The 22194-nt window shown below is 44.4% G+C and overlaps 1 protein-coding gene across 1 annotated transcript in view; it reads left to right on the plus strand.

The window, feature by feature from the left end:
• LOC144679922 (unconventional myosin-Id-like) overlaps positions 1 to 22194 on the plus strand; it is a 171322-nt gene that overhangs the window by 113738 nt on the left and 35390 nt on the right. The window contains exons 16-19 of the mRNA XM_078540891.1: positions 2332 to 2539; positions 8889 to 9112; positions 13866 to 14010; positions 15978 to 16082. Of these exons, the coding sequence (XP_078397017.1) occupies positions 2332 to 2539; positions 8889 to 9112; positions 13866 to 14010; positions 15978 to 16082 (682 nt within the window). The remainder of the gene's footprint in view (positions 1 to 2331; positions 2540 to 8888; positions 9113 to 13865; positions 14011 to 15977; positions 16083 to 22194) is intronic.

The raw sequence follows: 22194 nt of genomic DNA on the forward strand, positions 1-22194 counted from the left end.
GGGGGGAGAGAGAAGTTGAGGGTGGGGTGGTTGTGGGGACAAGCAAGCAGTGATAGGAGCAGATAATCAAAATATGTCACAGACAAAAGGATCAAAGCGGTGTTGAAGGTGTATCCTGCCATCCATTCTTAATCAGCACTTTTCTTAGATAATATCACCACCTTCAACACCTCTTTGATCCTTTTGTCTGTGACATATTTTGATTATCTGCTCCTATCACTGCTTGCTTGTCCCCACAACCACCCCACCCTCAACTTCTCTCTCCCCCCGCCCCCCACCTTAAACCAGCTTATATTGCAGCTCTCTCCTAACTATACTTCAGTTCTGTTGAAGGGTCATGTGGACCCGAAACGTCGACTCTTTTCTTCTCCACCGATGCTGCCAGACCTGCTGAGTTTTTCCAGGTAATTCTGTTTTTGTTATCTCTTATATTCCTAGACAAGTCTTAGCAATTGCCAAAGCCATCTTGCAGTCTCACCACTTCCAAAATACCTCACCAACTCCTGAATTTAAAGTGCTTCCCGTACTCATAACCTTAAGTTTCACCAATTCCAAACCAATCAAGGAATTAGAAATATTTTTATCCCACTAGACCCCCAATTTTTATGACACAGCAGTTGGTAAAGCTGAAACAAAAACAGAAAATGCTGGAGAAACTCAGCAGGTCTAACAGCATCTGTGAAGAGAAAAAAAAAGAGTTAATGTTTCAAGCCCGTCTGACTCTTCTTCAGAGTTTTGAAGAAGAGTCATACGGACTCGAAACATTAACTCTTTTTTTTTTCTCTCCACAGATGCTGTTAGACTTACTGAGTTTCTCCAGCATTTTCTGTTTTTGTTTCAGATTTCCAGCATCTGCAGTACTTTGCTTTTATCTTAGTTGGTAAAGCTGAGTTATTTAAAAATCCCAGAGGCAAACTTTCAACAACTGTCATAACCTATATTTTTAAGTGGTATGTTTGAGATGCAGCTCTAAATTCAGGAATCAGACCACCAGTTCTCGAGAGGTTTTTATATCAAACTACATGGACTACAATAGTTCAAGAAGGCAGATCATCACCACCTTCTCAAGGGCAATTAGGGATGGGCAATAAATGCTGGCCCTGCCAGCAAAGCCCACATCCTATGAATGAATTTTAAAAAATGAGACATTTATCAATTCACATAAATTAAATATATACACATGGCTAAAAATTACGGCTATCATATCTTTTAACAAATTCCCAAACTAATCTCCATTAAGGCAACAGCAGCCCATAGACTTTAAGTAGACACCAGGCAAAGCATTTTCATCTTACATATTCAAAATGAGGTTCCTTTCACTTCAGTTCCTTTGCAGACACAATGGTAGGCTTACGGGCTTTGATCTTACATTACCTCTGCTCTGCAAAACTGATATCAGTTATACCCAGCACATCTCATTGAATGTAAATTCTCATTGCATCACCAGCACCGTTGAACTCCACCTCTTCTAACAATAAAACCCCTTTCATTGTACCAATTTTATTAGTAATATGAACATTGTTTGGTCTCTGCTAGCCAGATGCCAGATTTCACTCCCCTTCTTGAATACTCCATTCAACAAAATGCAAATGCACTCTACCTCTCCTACATCTCAAAACTAGTACACATCAAAGCACCCAGACTAGCTGGCTTTAATCCAATTAAGACGCACCCACAGACTAAACCTCAATTTTAAAAGAAAAATAATTTCCAATAATATACATTAATAACTTCAAGACAATAGCCGATATCCGTAGACACTACCCTAAACTTCTCTGGAGCTGAGAGAGAAACAGGAGTGACAGAGCTACCCACTCCATGTTCCATTAGTTAATGAGGCTGCCTGGTCAATCAGTAATAGGATCCTGCCTAACTCAAGATACAGGGTTACTGAGTTTTCCATAAAAGGACTACAGGCCTTCATCACCAGTCACATCATAGAATCTTAGAAAATAATGCACAGGGGGAAGTTATTCAGCCCATTTAACCATGCCAGCCGAGAAAGAGCTATCCTGCTTCATCCCACTTCCCAGCTTTTGGTCTATAACCTGGTAGGTTATGACACTTCAAGTGCATATCCAAGTATTTTTTTAAACGTGATGAGGATTTTTGCCTCTACCACCCCTTCAGACAGTGAGTTCCAAACCCCTACTATGCTATGGGTAAGAAAATTCCTCCTCAAATCCCCATTAATCGTTCTAACAATTTGTGCCCCCAGTAGTGAAGGTATTCCTTGTTATTTAGAAATCTATGTTCTTACAGGTATGTTAATCAATTGAACATGTTTTAATTGATTTAACATGTGTATATCATTTTAAAAATGTATTTCAGGTATAAGATGATTTGTGAGTACACTTGGCCCAATCACCTCATGTCAACAGACCTGGAAGCCACCCGTATGATTATAGACCAACATTCCTTCCAGCAGGACGTTGCCTATGGAAAGACAAAGCTATTCATTCGAACGCCGCAGACGCTGTTTGGGCTGGAATCTATACGAGCAGGAGAAATTCCTTTCATTGTGCTCTTCCTGCAAAAGGTAAAAGTACTAGGTTAGGTTGGATCAACCTATTAAACTATAAGCCATAGAGCTTTACAGCGCAGAGGGAGGCCATTTAACTCACCTTATCTGTGGCAGCTCTTTACCAGAGAAATCCAAAACTTTGTTCTATTTCCCCATACAGAATCACAGAATCTTTACAGTGCAGAAGGAGGCCATTCAGCCCGTCGAGTCTGCACTGACTCGCTGAACGAGCATTCTACCTAATCCCACTCCCTTGCCTGTCCCCGTAACCTTGCACATTCTTCCTTTTCAGATAGCAATCCAATTCCCTTTTGAATACCTTGATCAAACCTGCCTCCATGACCCTTTCAGGAAGTTTGTTCCAGACCCCAATCACCCTCTGCGTAAAAAAATTTTTCCTCACATCACTTCTACTCCCTTTGCCCATTATTTTGAATCGGTGCCCTCTAGTTCTTGATGTACTCTTGAATGGGAACAGTTTCTCACTATTTACCCTGTCCGTAACATCAGGATCTTGAATACATCTATCAGTCTCCGCTCAGCCTTCTTTCCTCCAAGGGAAACAGATCCAACCTGTCCAATCTATCTTCATAGCTGCAGTTGTTTATCACAAAAGTAACCCTATATCTGTCTTTGCCTTTAATATCTATTCTCTTAAGAGATGCAATGGTCTCTGCCTCCCTGTGGTTGATTTTGACTCTTGGGGGCCTAGCCAGGAAGGGGTTGGTTGGCCAAATATTCCAATTTTGAAATGAGGTCCCAGCAACATTTAAATTTGGTAGGCGAGCTGTGAGGTGTCAAGTAATCAGCTCGTCAGATTGAAACCTCAATTTGGGTCCGGATGGCAGTCACAAGGTAAATTGATGTGGGGGGAGATGTGTGGGCCATTGAAATTGAAGAGGACGGGGTTCCTGGGGCACCTGCAGCCCACAGGACTCTTGCTCCTGCAAAGCTCACAAAACTAATTCAACATTTACCTTCAGCGGTCGCTTTGGTTCCATTGTCAGTGGAACTGGCTGGAATGTGCACTCCAAAGGCTCCAGTTGCAACCTAAAAAGTTAATCAGGGTGCTGTTTATGTTATAGGACCCCAAATTCCACATTAAATTTGGCTTGTCACCTGAAACAGCCCGGGGCTTTGTGCACCTGGTAGTAAACCCCTTTCAAAATGGGGCCAGCAACCCTGTTAATGGGGTGGTAGGGTTGCCAACTTCATTTTTTTTTTATTCATTCAAGGGACGTGGGTTTCACTGGCTAGGCCAGCATTTATTGCCCATCTCTAATTGCCCTTGAGAAGGTGGTGGTGAGCTACTTTCTTGAACCACTGCAGTCCATGTGGTAGTACACCCACAGTGCTGTTAGGGAGGGAGTTCCAGGATTTTGACCCAGCGACAGTGAAGGATCAACGAAATATTTCCAAGTCAGCATAGTCAGTGGCTTGGAGGGGAACTTCCAGATGGTGGTGTTTCCATCTATCTGCAGCCCTTTTCCTTCTAGATGGTAGGGTTTGGGAAGTGCTGTTCAAGGAGCCATGGTGAGTTTCTGCAGTGCATCTTATAGATGGTACACACCGCTGCTACTGTGCGTCAGTGGTGGAGGGAGTAATTGTTTTTAGATGGGGTGCCGATCAAGCAGGCTGCTTTGTCCTGGATGGTGTTGAGCTTCTTGAGTGTTGTTGGAGCTGCACTCATCCAGGCAAGTGGGGAGTATTCCATCACACTCCTGACTTGTGCCTTTTAGACAGGCTTTGGGGAGTCAGGAGGTGAGTTACTCACTGCAGGATTCCTAGCCTCTGACCTGGTATAGCCACAGTATATGGCTAGTCCAGTTCAGTTTCTGGTCAATGGTAACCCCAAGAATATTGATAGTGGGCGATTCAGTGATGGTAATGCTATTGAATATCAAGGGGTGATGGTTAAACTCTCTCTTGTTGGAGATGGTCATTGCCTGACTCTTGTGTGGCACAAATGTTACTTACCACTTGTCAGCTCAAGCCTGGATATTGTCCAGGTCTTGATGTATTAGGACATGGACTGCTTCAGTATCTGAAGAGTCACGAATGGTGAAAATTGTGCAATCATCAGCTAACATCCCCACTTTTGACCTTATGATGGAAGGAAGGTCATTGATGAAGTAGCTGAAGATGGTTGGGCCTAGGACACTACCCTGAGGAACTCCTACAGTGATATCCTGGAGCTGAGATGACTGACCTCCAACAACCACAACCATCTTCCTTTGTGCTAGGTATGACTTCTACCAGTGGAGACTTTTCCCCCTGATCCCCATTGACTCCAGTTTTGCTAGAGCTCCTTGATGCCACATTCGGCCTTGATGTCAAGGGCAGTCACTCTCACCTCACCTTGGGAGTTCAGCTCTTTTGTCCATGTTTGAACCAAGAATTTTGAATATTGAATATTGAAACCAAGAGGTCAGGAGCTGAGTGGCCCTGGCAGAGCCCAAACTGGGTGTCAGTGAGCAGGTTATTGCTAAGCTGTTGCTGCCCTGTTAATGCCAGGTGAAGGTAATTAAAATCGACTCCACCTATGGTAAAACATTACATGCTTCTATACCTTCTGAGTAAAGATTCTTTTCTTAGCACTTTCCTCACTTTCTTCATGACAATTATAAATAGATAACTGTCTGACTGACTCCTCAATCAGAGGAAGTTTTCAGTAGCTTGCTGTGTGCAAATTGGCCACTGTTTGTCCTAAATTACAATAGTGACTCCAATTCAAAACATACTTCATTGGCTACAAAGCACTTTGGGAAGTCCTGAGGTCATAAAAGATGCTACATAAATGCAATTTCTTTCGTTCTATTTGTTGCCTGTAAAGATGTTATGTGAGTTGGGCTTGTCCCAGTCTGGTTCCTAATGGTTGTGGGGTTGCAGCACAGGAGTGCCCATAACTCAGCACCAGCCCTCTCAGCCAGATCCACCAAATAGCAGCCAGTGTGGGAAATAGGAAAAAATGCACCTTGGTACAGTAGAAGACATTCTTCTCCGGTCTGATATAAAGCACAGCGGGAGCTTTGCTGTGCTCAACCTGGAAGTGCTTCATTCTGACAATGTGTGCTTGAAACAGGAAGGGTTCTATTTCCAAGTACTAAAATCCATCATCATTGGCTCTGTTTATTGAAAAGGGAGTTTGTGAGGTGATTGAATTGAATCTTCTCAAGTTTATAATAGGAATTGACAGAACTAATGGAGGTAAGTTATTTCCTCTGATGAAGCTAGTAAATAAAATGCATTTATATAATCTTTCAGGATACCCAAAGTGCTTCCCAGCCAATTAAGTATTTACTTTTTGAAGTGTTGTGATGTAGGAAATATTGAGGACACTGGGCTTCAATGCTCTACTTTAAGTGCCATGGGATCTTTGCCATCTACCAGAGCAGGAAGATGTGACCTCAGTTTAACATATCTAAAAGATGGTGCTTCTGACAATGCAGCACTCTCTCAATACTGCAGAAGTTATCACACCTGAAGTGTGTATATGCTTCCTTTACAACACTGCTGTTCAAGGAACATTTGACTGATTACATTTCCCTTTTAAGGTGTTGACCTAATTTAATGTCTGAAAAGTAAAATTACTGTCCGCAGATGGAACAGCACCAAGTCCCCATCATTGTATCAATATTCTACAGCTCCAGTACACTCCTTATAAATTCTCAGATTTTATATCAGCCTTTCTGAAGTATTCTTTGGTTCTATAGACGTTGCATCTACCAGTGATTAATGGGGAAGGGAATCTAGGTCCACAAACCCGTTCCTCATTGTCAGCTCTTTATAGCTCACATGAAGATGTCTGGCCTACTTTCTAGGACCTTGGCCTCTTAATGCCAGATTTGATAAATGCCCAGTTCTTTTATAGGGATGCCATTTATCTGGCCCTAGGGGTAGGATTTGAAATGATTAGATTCTTCCCTTTTAGAAATTAGAGCAGAGAAACCGAGGCAGCTAAATAATCTGAATAATACTTGGAAAAGTGGAGCCATACGGTCAGCCAGATAGGCAGACACAAGTACCCAGTCACATATATAGGCAGGCAGATATGCAAACATACAAGTAAACAAGCACCCACACTTGCGTTCACAAAAAAACTCACAAAACCACAGACACATAAATATATACAGGTACACTAGTATTCATATGTAGACATTGAAATTCAATGGATTCTGCATCCCATATCAGAATCACAACCTAATTTTCCCCTATCTCAGATTTCCTCTCCTATTGTCTGAGAGCTTTTTAAACATGACTTCATATTGGGAAGCAGGTTTACTTGTGCAGTTGCAAAGCCCTCCTGGAAGTGGTCTAGCACTGTTTCTTGGGTAGACACATTTCTGGTGATTTCACAGAAAAATTATATCAATCCAGGCTCAGCAAATACAGCCCCTGTCATGAGACCACACAGCTTCCATTGAGTGTCATTTACAGGCATTAATCTACATACTTAATCAAACATTTGATCATCTTTCCTAATAACGCTTTAGGTATCTCAGTGTGAAAGTTTGTTTTAATAATGCTCCTGAGAAGCCCTTGGTTTTATTATGCTAAAGGCACTATATAAATACAAGTTGTTGTTTGAGTATCAGACATTCAGAAATCATTGTAGCACAAAATTCAAGGAGAATAGGCCTAATTAAAAGTATGTTGAAATGCCTGTTGTGCTTTACTTTTGCTCCTCTTACACCTCCCAGACACCAAAGGGGTTTCATTTCCTCTGTGTGCTTAATATAGATAGACTCACAACCATGATAAAATAGTGCAGACCAGAATGTAACATAGAGGAATTGACCTGCAAGATAAAAATAGGATACAGAGCAATTGAATTCCAGCAATAGAGAGGTAGCTATGATGTTTTAAAACCTGGAAGCTTCAGATGCAGCTGCTCACAGTGATTTATTAATTTTTAATTAATTATTCATAGAAAAGTTATTAATCAAGCAGTTGAAGCTGAAGCATGAATTCCACAGAGGATTCATGGAGCAGGCTCAGCGGTCTCCTTTTCCAAATGTGGGACATATCTTCCAGTCAATACTCTTCTCATATGTATCCTGAACATGCTTGGACTAAATCTCTCTGTTCGTTTTCTGAGCATAGAGTTAGCCAGGTTAAAATAACTGGGTAAACACCTACAGCAAAAAACATCAAAACCATCAGAACTATTTCTTATGGTATATGCTTCGAGAAATCACTTGGGGCTTTATACGTGGAGATATGGGATAGACCTTGATTTTGTGCAATAGTGTAAAATGATAGTAAGCCTGCCACCTATTTTAAATCTCACATGATTTTTATTTCTGTTGACTTCAATGGAAATAATAGTAGAGTAAAACTCTCTCTGTATTGTCCCAGCAAAGACTCCCAGGGCAGGTACAACATGAGTAAGGGTAAAGCTCCCTTTTCATTGCCCACCAAACATTCTGTGGCTATGGGTGGAATCTTGTGGAGGCGATGGGGGACTGGGCTGCTGGCTGCCTGTGTTGCCTCTTTTCAGAAGGCCCATATCATGAGCCAGTCAGGTACTTGACAGGCCAGTGGCAGGCCTACTCTGGGGTGGAATCAGAGGCTCTATTGAATGGCATTGCCACTGGGGAGGTAGTGGTTGCTGTTGGTACAACACCCATTCAAAGCCTCAGAAGAGTGATGGGTGGGAGGAGGATTGTGGAATGGGGGTTGTTGGGGTGGGTGGGGATGGTTCACCTGCACCCCCTCCCCCATCCCCACCCCCCCCACCTTTCACGTTGCCACGTCCCTTAATCAGGCACTGACTGCCTTTGAACGACCCCACCGGGAGCCCACAACTAACCCCGCATGGGGTCATTAGTGGTGGGATGAGAGCCTTGGCCACCTAAGGGCCTCAATTGGCAGCTGATGGGAAGGTCATCCACAGGTCTTCTTGCCATGTAGTGGGGTGGAGTCAGAGAGGTGGTAGGGTCCTCTCCCACCACCCTCCCACCTGATTAAATGCCACCGCCACCAAAATCACCATGGGAGACGGCACAAGATTCTGCCCTATATTGTCTCTCAGCTGCAACTTCAATAGTCATAGTGTTGTAGGACAATATCTTTCGATTTGTATACCAGCCATTCAGTAGTGCTCCTGAGTGACATTGCGAATCAGTGATAAAGTGTCTGTAGTTTTGATGCTGGGCACTTGTGCTGATTTGAGACTGAGGTCCAATGTGCACAAATGGAAACTCACAACCCATTGATGGGGCAAATGTAAACCCCGGTACCGGAAACAAACAGCCAATATTGGCTCAACACTTCAATGATACTTGATTTGGTAATAAAACGTGTGCAATGAAATGCTAAGAATTCACACACTCAGCGAATTATTTCCTGTTTCCCTCAACAGATCTGGAGGGGAACCCTGGCTCGGAAACGTTGTCGAGGCATGAGAGCTGTCTATGCAATCATGAGTTATTACAAGACTTTCAAGGTCAAGGCATATCTCATAGAGGTAATGAGGCGCTTCCAGAATGTACGGAGCATGAGTGACTACGGAAAGAGCGTGACATGGCCAACACCTCCCACAGTCTTAGTTGAATTTCAGGAGAACATGAAGTATCTGTTTAGAAGGTAAGGTATATTTTCTTTAAGGAACTTTATTAGCTTATTGTGCTCACATTAAATAACGCTGAAGACTCTTATCCGGGGGTCTCACTATCCTCTAAGTCCTCACACCGTACTTTGGTTTCAACGACACAAAACAAACTATGGATACAATTTCCAATTTATGTGGAAAACATTTATTAACCCTCTAAGCAATAGTATATGCTTACAGCTTGCTTAGTAAGACCCGTGCGCAGGAGCTCGCCCCCAAGTGTTCAGCCCGCTGAACGAATTCTTCCACACAGAATTGTTCCAGATTTGCACAAAGTGCAGTAGCGGGTGGGAAAAAAGTCAATTTACCCGCCGGCAGCAATGGCAGCTTTTCATTCCGCATCGACCCAATCCCGCCTCATTAATCATGCATTCCCGGGAAACACGCCGTTTTGCTGGCGGGCGGCCTCCGGTTCACCCGCCACGCCATCGCCTTGCCATTTTCTCGTGCTGGGCGCCATATTAAAACTGCAGGTGCACACACACCTCTCAGTGCCTCCAGCCCAGGCTCTGCTGCACAGAAGACATGGGGCAGAATGTTACGCCTCACGGGCGCATGCCCGACCAGATCAGGTGTAAAAAAGCGCAAGAAGACGCCGGGAAAGCATCCTGATGTCATCCCGCACACACGCAATGTTCAAGTCAGCGGGCGGGCACAGGAATCAGAGCCGCGCATGCCATCAATTAAGAGGCCGCTTAAGGCCATTAAAAACTCAATTGAACCTGATTTTACGTTGCCCATGCGATTTCACACTCATCGCATGGGCAAAATGGGCAGGTGGGCAGTCAACATTTTGCAAAACCTCATCCAAGGGCAGGATAAAAAGGTTCAGAGGCATTACCAGTATGAGTAGTGAGGAGTTTAGTAGATAGTTTGCTGCTGGTTGCTAATTTGAACTTGATAGCTTCATCTCCGTTCTGAGCTTCATTCTTAGCATTTTTAGGCTTTGTTTCAGGCCTCCAAGGCTTCTGGAGGATTTTGATGCTATGAACCCTTCCAGGTATCAAACAGCCTTCTGTTACCCTGGTGATGGGAATTGTGGTCTTCACTTGTGGTGCCTCCTCTAAGGAGAAAGAGAGGGGCAGAAGGGAGAGGTGGCCAAGTGTCCCAATGCAGCTTCCAAAGGAGCGACCTGTGGGAGGAGGGGTGCAGGCACAAGGGGCGCAGGGCCAGCAGGTAGTCCAAGGTGGCAGGGGCCTCAGAAAACACCACTATCCTGCTGCCAAGGTTTACAAGCAGCGATGCAGCTACCTCAATATGTCTGAGGTGCAATGCCAAAGGAGGCACCACCTCTCCAGGGAGACTGTGACCTCCATTTGCCAAATGATTGGGCCTGAGATCAGCTCCAACTGTGTGGGTGGACACCCTATGTCAGTGGCTCTGAAGGTCACAGTGCCCCTCAACTTCTATGCGTCCAGCTCTTTCCAGCGGTCAGTGGGGGATCTTTGTGGAGTCTTCTGTCAAGCTGGTGGCAGAAACTCCGTTCAGGTGGGTATTGACTTTCATTCATTTCTGTACGGACAAGGCTAGCCAGGCTGAGCGAGCCAGAGGCTTTGCAACGATTGTTAGGTTCCCCTGCGTCCAGGGTGCAATCGACTGCACATATCTGGCCATCAATGTGCCAGCAGATCAGCCGGGTGCCTTCATCAACAGGAAGGGATTCCACTCGATGGCCAGAGATTAGTGTGCCGCATGGCTGCACAAAACTCCACCCCACTCCACCTGACCAATTGGCGGCAGCTTTGCCCACTGGACTGCATGCTGCACTCTCAGCTAAGGCACAAGCATTCTCCTAACCTGCACTGCAAGGCTGCGCTGTTAGCTTGAACCATGGGGGAGACTGGTCCAAACCGGGGTGATAACATTGCAAGGGGCTGTGAGCACCTCCACCAGTGACTGCTCCATGGCCAGCTTTAGCAAGCAGATTGTACAACTTGCCCAGTCGTCCAACTGTTTCTGCAGTCCACTAAAACAGTCATTAGTTTTCAGTCTGCGCCCGAGGGGTGAAAGGTTCAGGAGCATTTGGTGGCACTTTCATGCCTCTGCATTACTTGAGTGGACAGATAAGCTAGAGGCCCGACTCCAAGCATGTCAATGTAACTGCACCTGAACTGTCTCCGCTGTGTATCTTTATACAAGATTTCCCTAATGCGTGGCCGATTTCCTCCCACCCCACATGAGCTTGTGCACTACCATCAGACCATGCTGCCTTGCTCCACTTCCTGGTTGCAGCTCCAATGTCCTTGAGAGCTGTGGCTTTATATCCCTTTCTGACCCTGGTCTCTTGCCATATAAGGTAATGTCTTAAATCAAGTCATCCGATTGGATTATCAATCCCACCCTGGCCATGTAAAGACAACCTGCACGTGGTCATTTCCTGCTCTCAGCAGAGGGGGCGTCTCCAGGTACCTGCCAGCAACGGATGTGATCTCTGTATCTTGGTAAGAAATAAGAAGTAGGAGCAGGAGTAGGCCGTTCAGCCCCTCAAGCCTGCCCCGCCATTTAATAAGATCATGGCTGATCTGCCCCAGGGCTCAACTCCTCTTTCGTGCCAGCTCCTCATAGCTATCAACTCCCTGATATTTCAAAAATCTATCTACCTCCTCTTTAAATACTTTCAGTGATCTAGCCTCCAGGTAGAGAATTCCAAACATTCACTACCCTCTGAGAGAAAAATTTCCTTCGCATCAGTTTTAAATGAGTGTCCCCTTATTCTGTAACTATGTCCCCTCGTTCGAGTTTCCCCCACTAGTGGAAACATCTTCTCAACATCTACCCTGTCAAGCCCCCTCAGAATCTTGTACATTTCGATAAGATCAGCAGGAGGTAAGGCAGGAGGAAAGCCATTCACACATACCCGAGAGACCATTGTCTAGGTCAGTTTCTGTAATCAGGATGCCTGGTGGTTACCCACCGCCCCAGTGGCATGTTCTGACACGCCTGTGTCTGAGTGTGTATATCCTTGTCCAGTTTTTATTTTTTAAAAAGCTTCATATAGGCCTGAACGTTGACGTCTTTGGTCAGAAATCTTCGTCTGATGTCCTCCGCGATCCATGTTCTGAGCTCGAGACATTGGTCCGCCTCACAATTGGTTACATTTTGACACAAGTTTATACGTATTAAAAAAAAACAAAGGGAGGCCTTAACAGCATCACAGAAATACACAAAATATCAAAATACCTTACAATGCAGAGTCAAACTTCCTCTAAACTGTTCCATCAGGGCAGCTGCCAGATATGTCAGAAATAAAGTTCCCTCTGAACTTTCCTACCAAGAATTCCCAAAGCAAGTAAAGCATGGTTACAAACAGAGTAAAGTTCACTCTAAACAACCTTCTCACACACTCCCAGGGCAGGTGCAGCTCAGATTAGATATAGATTAAAAACTTCCTCTACATACCCCTATTAAACACTTGCAGGGCAAGCACAGGATACATTATAGAAACAGAGTAGAGCTCCCTCTACACTCACCTGTCAAACACTCTGAGGACAGGTAAAGCGTGGGTTAAATACAGGTTAAATGACTTGCACATTCAGCTTCTATTGAATAATACATAGTAGTTAATATCTATAGATAAATTTAAGAATTGGATATTGAGCTTTTTTATTGGTCAGGGCTAATCGCGTGGCTGTTCCAAATGTTAGTGTCGCTTTCCAGCAAACTCATTAGCCTGTAGTTTTTGTGTGAACATAGGGAAGGATTTTTCCCTCATCAGGTGGGCTCAGTGGGGGTGGGCGGGGGCGGTGGGGAAGCCGACTGCCGCCCATGATCGGGGCCGCACCGCAATTTCATGCTGGCGGGCCAATTAAGGCCCACCCAGTATGAAACACGAGCAGCGGCGCTCAGCGCTGCCTGTGTGGGGCGGGGAGGAGGGCGAGAGGGGGGAGCGCAAACTTCACGCATGCGCACGGGTGCGCGCTTGAAATCTCCCTGAGGCACAGAGCTGCCTCTAGGAGATGAACAGTTTTCAAAATTAAAAATAAAGCTTTCTAAATTGTTATGAAACATGTCCCTCGTGTGACTCTGTCACATGAGCAGGTCATGTTATTAATTGAATTTTAAAATTTTAATTTTATTTTTATTTGCTGTTGGAAACCTCATCCCGCCTGTGGATGAGGTTTCCAGAAAAATGCAAAGGTTCCTTGGCCTTTTTGCCTACATGCCAACTGTTATGTTGGACGGGCAGCGAAAAATTTATTTTAATTACTGACTGAAATATCGCGCAAGCGCGTGATGACATCGGGACATTTGCCCGACGTCATCATGCGTTTTTTTAACGCTCAGTCGGGTCAGGTCTGCCCAACGAGCTAAAAATTCAGCCTATAGTGTTCATGAGTGTTAACTTTGAGCAATCCCTTTTTTTCAACTCCTCTGACTGGGCCACGGGATCCAGTTGGCTCAGAAGTCCCACCTTTCATTGACCTATGGTAACCGTAAAAGCCACAGCAGGAATTCACATCTCAAGGCAATTACTTAATTTCCCGTTGACAGCAGACAATAATTTTGATACACATTTTGACATATTTTGATATGATATGAATTTTCCCCAAGTTGCTCCCCTGCTTCCACCTGAGGAAATTCACCCCCATGGTTAACAGAGAGAGAGTGGCATTTAATAGAGAAATGCATACTTCCATCTCCCAAGCATTAAAATCTGATAAAAGCAGCACCCTTTCTGCTGCTTGATCCAGCAGTTATTGACTTTCATTCTGTGCTGCTTTCTTGCAGGTGGAGGGCACGGCAGATTGTGAAAAACATCCCGCCATCTGACATGCCACAAATCAAGGTAAAGATTGCTGCCATGGATGCACTGCTGGGGCGAAGAAAAGACTGGGGTGTGCAGAGAACCTGGGAGCAGGACTACCTCGCATCTGTAAGTCTTGTTTTATCTTCACTTTGTTGGCCACTTTCAGCTGTAGACACGAGACCTCATCTGCATACTGCTTCTGCCCTTGGGTAAACTGAATAACTTGAACTCTTACAATGCCTTTAACATGGTAACCATCTCAAGGTTATTCACAGAGAAACAGCAGGAGCAAAGGTGACCAAAGTCATGGCTGAAGAGCTGGTCTGACAAATTCTGGCACACACTGCACATGATTTTATGAAAAATCACACAGGATGCATGATGGAATATCCGAGGCAATGGATAAGGCTTCTGTCAGGGACATAGGCCCGGATTTTCACCAGGTCAGGATGACTTGGGAGCCCCTTAAAAATGGCAGGTGAGTCCCAATTATGGGATTCCGAACTCCTTTCCTGTGCTGTCTGATTTTTGGGAGTGGCTGGTTCCTGACAAATGCCTGTATTCAGCGTTCCCGGCCTAACCAGCTCCATTGCAGAGATAGGTATCTCCCACTTCTCTGCAATTTTCATGGAGTCGGGCCAGGTTTTGAAAGAGTCGAGGTCTACAGACCATCAGAAAAGTCACGAACCCTAAACTGCATGACTTCTAAAGGTAAGTTCAAAAGTCCCTCCTCATGTCCCCTATGCTAAACTCTGCCCTTCCACCCACCCACATCACTCCTCATGCTCCAGATGCTAAACTCTACCCTTCTACCAACCCCCATGACCCCTCATAACAACCTATGACAATCTATGCCCTTCCGCCCACCCCCTTTTGGCCCCCCCATGCCAAGATATGGCATTTTCATGGCAACTGACCTGCTATAGGCTGTTTAGAACCAATGAACCCTGTGGTAACAGTAGGACATGTAAACAGCACTTTTTAAAAATGTAATTCATTCATAATTTTCTCCTACATAGAAAAAAGTCATTTCACTACAAGCTAATAAAAGTGTCAATCATCCAGAGCCTTTAAATGATCAATAACAAAAACCACAAACCCTTGAAACTACTTAACATTGTGTGAACAAACATTGTGAAATTGACAACAGCGATCAGAGAGCCTGCACTGTAAATAAAACCATGTTCTCTCTAGGGAGCATGTGTTTTACAGCCATCTGGAAGTGCCAAAGCTTGGTTTGGGGGCATGAGGGACCATAGGAAGTCATGAGGTGACATGGAGAGGGCATGGGGAGTGTTTGGAGGGTGAGAGGGTGTGAGGGGTAAGGAAGGGCTGGAGGACACTTGTGTTAGCTGGGCCAAAGTCCCACAGCACTGAGGCAGGTCTTTTAAACAGCCTGCCTCAACACCCAGCACCCCCTGTGTCTTCTCCAAACTTCTTCCTGGGTCGACTCTAGTGCACACCCACCCCCAGCAATGAAGATCATTTGAGGGTACTTTCTCACAAGGCCAAGAATTTTCCCAACTCCCGCTACCCACCTCGAGGATGAAGATCCAAGCCACAATGCCTGAAGATGACTCCTTACGCCTGTAGTCATGATTTTGCTCACTTCCTTTGCTCATGTATATTTTTATGGTCCTATTGTGCATTCCCCATTTCCTTTGCAACCCTCATTTCTATGCTCCACTCTTGGCAGCATTTCAAAAGATTTTGGAATTCTCTCCCTAAATCTCTTTGTCTAATCACCTCACTCTCTCTCTCTTAAACCTAACTCTTTGACTCTAACTCCTTCTAACATCTTTTTTGTTCTGAGTTTTTTTTTTGTCAGGTTACACTCCTCTGAAGCACAATGGAATGTTTTACTATGTTAAATGTGCTATAGAAATACATATTATTGTTGTTCTTGTTTTTGAACCTCTTCCTTCCCTATGTTCCTGTTCCACTCTTTCTTTCAAGACTGAGATAGATTTATTTTTCTGACGTAAAGATATCAAGGTATATGGAGTAAAGGTGGGAAGTGGAGATTGAGTACATATCAACCATGGTGTAATTGAGCGTCAGAATGTCTGATATTAAAATGTCTGTTCCTTCAGGCCAGGCACAACCCAGAGATGATGTCCCAGTTTGCCACAAGCATGAAGGGACTAAAATGCAAGGAGCAGTTCAGCAGTGTGCTGTTCTCTGCACATGTGCGAAAGGTAAGGACAAAGAACAAATGCACCCTCATTATAACTGAAAAACCTTTGTTGGAAATAGTAGCAGATGAACTCTCAAAGCATGTTTAAATGACATTCACCCCACCTGCTATTTTAATGCAGAGAGTAACCTGTTAGAATGTATCTCTCTGACCAAGAAGCCAAGGAAGTAATGTTGTCATGGTACCATACAGCATAGAAGGAGGCCGTTCAGCCCATCATGCTTTTTGAAAGATATATTCAGTTTGTCCCACTACTCACTTTCCCTCATTGCCCTGAATATTTTGCCTTTTCAAGTATTTATCCAATTCTTTATTCAAAGTTACTATTGAATCTACTTCCACCACCCTTTCAGGTAGTGCATTCCAGATCATAGCAGCTCACTGTATAAAAACATTTCTCATCATGTCTCCAGTTATTCTTTTGACATCTTAGCAATGCATTAAACCTTTGTTTGCTGATTCCACTCAGCAAAAGTCTCCAGACTGATATTTGTAAAACTCGTCTTCACCTCTAAATTCTCTCATTAGTATGGTTGAAGAAAGAGCCCGTGTCGAAGCTTTTCATCTTGCACTCACCAGGACACTTCGCAAGAATACCAATATAAAGGGAAAAAACAATTTATATTGTATGTGAAGAGAGTGCCGGTTGGTGGGCAAGTGTACTCTGATTAATAGAGGATGGAGCATGCACCAGTAGTGATGATTGACAGTTAACTGCCAAGCATTGCTTGCAATTTAAACTGATCAGGATCAAGCTACCTTATATAGGTATTCTTGTGAAGTGTCCTGATGAGTGCAAGATGAAAAACTTTGACATGGTTCTTTTTTCAACAATACTCAAGTTCTGTATTACCAAATGACTATCTTTTATTTGTGTTGGAAGTGGGACTGTTAATGGGGAAGTCACGGATAGGACTTGACATCTTTTATTCAAAGTCCTTCCCCAGTCCACATTCGGAAAATATGGTTTTGAGCTCACACCTTGTGGTATTACAGAAAAAGATGTGAAGGGCTTGAATGAAATTCATTCCTCAGATAAATTAAGTTAGCAAGAGCTTTAATAATGGGTTCACACTAAAAGTGAAGGAATCCCCAACAATTACATTAACACATTCTTTGGTAGAAGTGTGCTTGTGTGTATATGTACATTTGTACATTGGTATACATGTGTATAGAAAAACTTTGTAAGCAAGATATTTGATATAAATGTATATGTTTATATATATAACAATATATATAGGCCAGGAATATTCCTAGGGCGGGCGGGCTGGGTGGGAGCGGGCGGGGGCAGACGCGGAGTCAATCGCCGCCCCTGATCGGCTCTGTGCCGCCATTTTAAGCAGGCGAACCAATTAAGGCCCGCCCAGCATAATACGTGGCCGGTAGCGGCACTATCTGTGCGGGTGGGGGAAGGAGGGAGAGTCGGGGCCAGCGCTCTTTTGCGCATGTGCGCGAAAGTGCGCAGCAATCTCCCTGAGGCATGGGGCTGCCTCATGGAGATTGAATGGATATTTAAAAAATTAAAGAATTGATTTTAAAAATTATTTAAACATGTCCCCTCATGTGACTGTGTCACATGAGCGGGAACATGTTTTTATATTTATGAAAATTAATTAATTTACTTATTAAAAGCTTCAGGAAACCTCATCCCGCTCGTGAAGGCCGCTTGGACTTTCTGCCTGCCCGCCAACCTTTAGGTTGGACAGGCAACGTTTCCAAGTGGTTCAATTAATTTCTTAATGGCCATATAAGGCCATTTACTTTCAGCGGGCACACAGCCAACTCCAGCGTGCGCCTGCCGAACAAAATATCGCGATGGCACACGATGACTTCGGGACACACGCATGACTGACGTCATTGCACGTCATTTTACATATTGGCGTGTCAGGCCCGCCCCCGCATGCTGACCGGAAAATTCTGCCCATAGATGTATAGATACTACACCTGTGTGCATGTGACTGCAATTCACAAATGTGCACTTATATGTTTGTGTTTGGGCTAAATTATACAAGACACCAAATACCCCTTTCCCTCCCCCCGCACCTCAGTTAAAAGGTTGAGAGGAACCTGCCAATGGGACGGCTGGCTGCTACGCATTTGCCAATCGTTTGGCCTTTAATAGGCTGGAGGCGGGGACTTCCACCCTTCTGGATCAGGAAGTCCCGCTTCAGAGAGTTGCTGGCCAATTGTAAGCATGCAGCTCTCTAGCACTTCAGGTGTGCGGCACCTGATCATTTAGGTATGGCTGGGTGTCTCACGGGGTGTCTAGCTGGCAGGTCCAGGAAAGGGGGTTGAGGAGGGAGGGGAGCTGGTTGAGAGGCTATAGGGTGGAGAGCTTGGGGGCGTGTTAAAATCTTGGGGGGAGCCCTCCGATGTGACCAGGGCATTTTCCCCCCATTGACTCACTACCATCCCGCGCAGGGAAACCTGCTAGGCTGGCGCTTGGCATTGGCCTCTCCGGCCAGCGGTGAAATCTCACTGGCGGGTGGGCTGAGGCCTTTATATAGGTACTAATTGCCCACTTAAGGGCCTCAATTAGCACACTAACAGGTGGGTGCCTGATGCTACCCCTGCTGATGGTATAATTGTGGTGGGGATAGGGACAGGCGGGAAGGTGGCAGGAAGACCATCCAGTGGATTTAATGAACCCTCCGCCTTCAAAAGCCCATCAGTGGGGGAACATTATATCTAGCCCTTTTCCTGTGTGCATGTGAGTGTGTGTATATACGAGTTAATGCATATGAATAGATGTTTGTTTGTTTTTGTGTGTGCATATGTTTAAACCTGACATCTGATCCTAATTTTTTTTCTATTATTGGGCATATGAATTTGTCTAAATTACTTTGTCTGCACTTTGATGCGTGGATGTGGATGCATCGAGTATAAGTCCATGCATCTATGTTAATGTACATGTATGACTATACTTGTATGCAGATGTAGGTATACATGTGTAGATGTATCTGTATTTAAGGAGAGAATGTTAAACTAACTGATCCAGCAAGACTGGGGGCAGGGGTAAGTCAGCAGAGCATGGGGAACCTGGAAGTCACAGACCCTGTTCACTGTGGGGTTTGACTATGTGACATTACAGACAGCTTCCCTGCCTGGTAGCCAGTCTGATTTACAAAGTAGCCTGGAGGAGGTCACATGACCAGATAGGTCTGTTCCCTGACTGGGGAGAGGAGTTTGGGGGGTGTCAATCCCAGGGCGGTGGGGGTGTTGGATTCTGAGCCCAGGTTGGGTGTTTGATCTGATCATGGAGTCCTAGGGTCGGGATCTGGTCTCAGAGTCCCAGGGGTGGGGGGGCAGAGATCTGATCCCAGAGTCCTGAGGTTAGAGGGTCTTGGGATACAATCCTGATATCCTGGGGGCTGGGGCAGAGATCTGATCCTGGGGTCCTGGGGGCTATGGCGAGAGGTCGGTGGCCTGGGGGTGATTGGAGGACTCGTGGGGATGTTTAGGAGAAATTGAAAAGGAGGAAGGTGTGTGGCATGCAGCCTTATCATAATAGTTAAAGTTCCAACCCATCTCCCTCGAGCGGTTTGGTCTTCCACCCCCCCCACTACTCACCCTCATCCCATTTCTGTTAAAACTGGAAGTGGATTCGTTAGATGAGGATTGGAGTCAGAATTTAGATTTCTCACACTTTAACCCATCCCTCTCCTCCACCCTGCCACCCACCCAATCCAAATCCACAATTTCCTTTTAGAGTTTAAATTACCCTCCTAAATCTGATGTATATGTATAACTGTGTCTGTGTGTGTGTTCATTTGAGTGACTATATGAGTGTGTACATATACGTGTTCAGAAATATTAAAGTATGTGCTTCAGCTTTTTAATGATTGACAATTGATTGGAATTTTTCTTGCTGGCCAAATCCTGCACAAGGTTAAAATAGATTACTGCTCACTGTTTCTGCAAGCTTCAGCCTGTTTAATCAATAATTGTTTCCTTTAGTCCTTCAATGAGGACTTTTCTCACAGGCCTGTCAAGCCATTTGAAAATGATCAATGGGTCAAGCGATTTTATTCATTAGCAAGCACCATAAGGGGCTATTTAAATCTGTAATTGAGACCTATTTTAAGTCTTTGAACTGTGGGCTATCTAATGTTGCTAAGCAAAAGGCAATTTTAATTGCTTTTGATCTGGGATAGCTTCAAAAATAATTTGGAGCGATATCTTAGCTTTAAAACAACCAGACATCAGTCTGTCCAAAATGGTCTAGAAGGTTTGAAATGGCCCAGGGGATTCCCTATTAACAAGTAGACAGACAGGCAGTAAATGACAATAGACTTACTTTTCTTATCAGAAGGGCCTATTTGAGTGCAGGGGCTTGTAAAATAAAACAGGTGGCCAGCCTGTTGCTTTCCTGCCTACTCCAGACATGTCCACCATATTATCGGAGCGGGTAAGGCATAAGGCAGCCAGCCCACCCTTAGGATGAGTGAGTCCTTTAAGTGGCCAATTAACTGCCATTTAAGGGTCTCAATCCACTTCTGCAGCAATTTTTTATTCTGCAGCAATTTTTTATTCTGCGGGGGAAGTCTGGGACGAGCAACCCAGCAGTGTTGACTATGCGGGCTGCTATAGGGCAGGAAGAGGGGTTTGTTGTGCCCATTGAGGGCACCTGTTTCCCCCCTTACCCCAAGATAAAACCCCCTTTATTCCTGGCCCCTGCCCTCTGTTGTATGATGTTGTATGTGCCTGCATGCCATTGTAATGTAAAGGTGCTCAGCTGAGCAAGGGTTAATTTTGGACTGCCCACGGTGTGATGTATAGAGTCACATGGTATTAGACTAAAGAACATTCCACAGAGAGCACTCTTGAGGCAGCCAGCCTACCTGCATAGAACAGCACCATGCATGACAGTAACCTGGGATCTGTAAATAGTTAAAGATTAACAATAAATGGTTCATGTTTAAACATACAAGTCTCAAGATCTCATTGTTGAGACATCACTGTGCACCATAATACAACATGGTGATCAGCAATGATAAAACATGGTGGCAGCAGTGGGATATGAAGGGTGGCATTTTAAACAATGAACCCAGAATAGTATCCCAAGATATGAGAAACTAAAAGGAGCTAAAGCCAAAGCAGAGAGATGTGAACCTAAGAAGAAAACTTGAAGAAGCTCCACTACAGTGTTGGAAGTTGAGGAATCCACTAGAATGAGTGGAAGTCCATTGCGAGACCTCTGAGTGATGCAGAGTGAATACACCTGCTCAGATCACAAAGAGGGGTGAGCATAGCTACAAAAAGTACAAGACCCCTGAGCAATGCAGAGCAAAACAAGACTGCTCAGAATCACAAGTAGGGTGAGCAACACTACATAAAATTATAAGACCCAGAGTGACACAGAGTCAAAGGACCCAGACAGTTCACAAGATGGTGAGCAAAATTGCAAAAAGGAAGCTGTACTTACATTATGGAATAGATGGTATTCTCAAAGGCTCAGGAGATTGCAGCTGTGGTGGCCATGCTGCACTGAAATTAAAAAAACAAAGTTAAATAAAAATTTACCTGTGGAGTAAAGAGAGAAGCCTGCAGAGCATAATTAAAAAAGGAAAAAGCCTGCAGAGTTTAAGAGAAAGTGAATACTTTTCAGTCGGGTTCTAGCCTCCTTACAGAGGAACGAATTGCTGCTGTTCTAAAAGTTCCTGCAAAGTTGCAACACAGGCTGTGAGCACAATGCTTCCAAGCATTTGGAAATGCTGAAATCTTAGTTTTAAAATCAGTCTAAACTGAAAGGAATTAGTTTCAAACATTCTCAGTTTAAAATAAGGAGAGCAGATTTTGTCCCAAACTAAGGGACAGCCTTAGCTGCCGAAGCTGCAAGCTCAGTGCAGTACAACACAAAAGCTGGAACACTCTGTACCTGAATTGATACATTTGTTGCAAAATATAACACCCGCAAAGCTTCTTTCCCCAAATTTCAGCAGCCGAAAATCTCCCCAGCAACAAGGTTCTTAAAACTATCAAGAAAACCAACAGGCTGCAGACACCCTGAGTGAAAAAAATGGTTACTGCACAGACAGTCTTAAAGGGTCAATGACATTTAAAGCAGTAACTACAAGAAAAAAAGACCATGGACAGAAAGTCAGCAGAGACCC

The sequence above is a fragment of the Cetorhinus maximus genome, chromosome 4 (genome assembly GCF_964194155.1).
Source record: "Cetorhinus maximus chromosome 4, sCetMax3.hap1.1, whole genome shotgun sequence".
Classification (NCBI taxonomy): domain Eukaryota; kingdom Metazoa; phylum Chordata; class Chondrichthyes; order Lamniformes; family Cetorhinidae; genus Cetorhinus; species Cetorhinus maximus.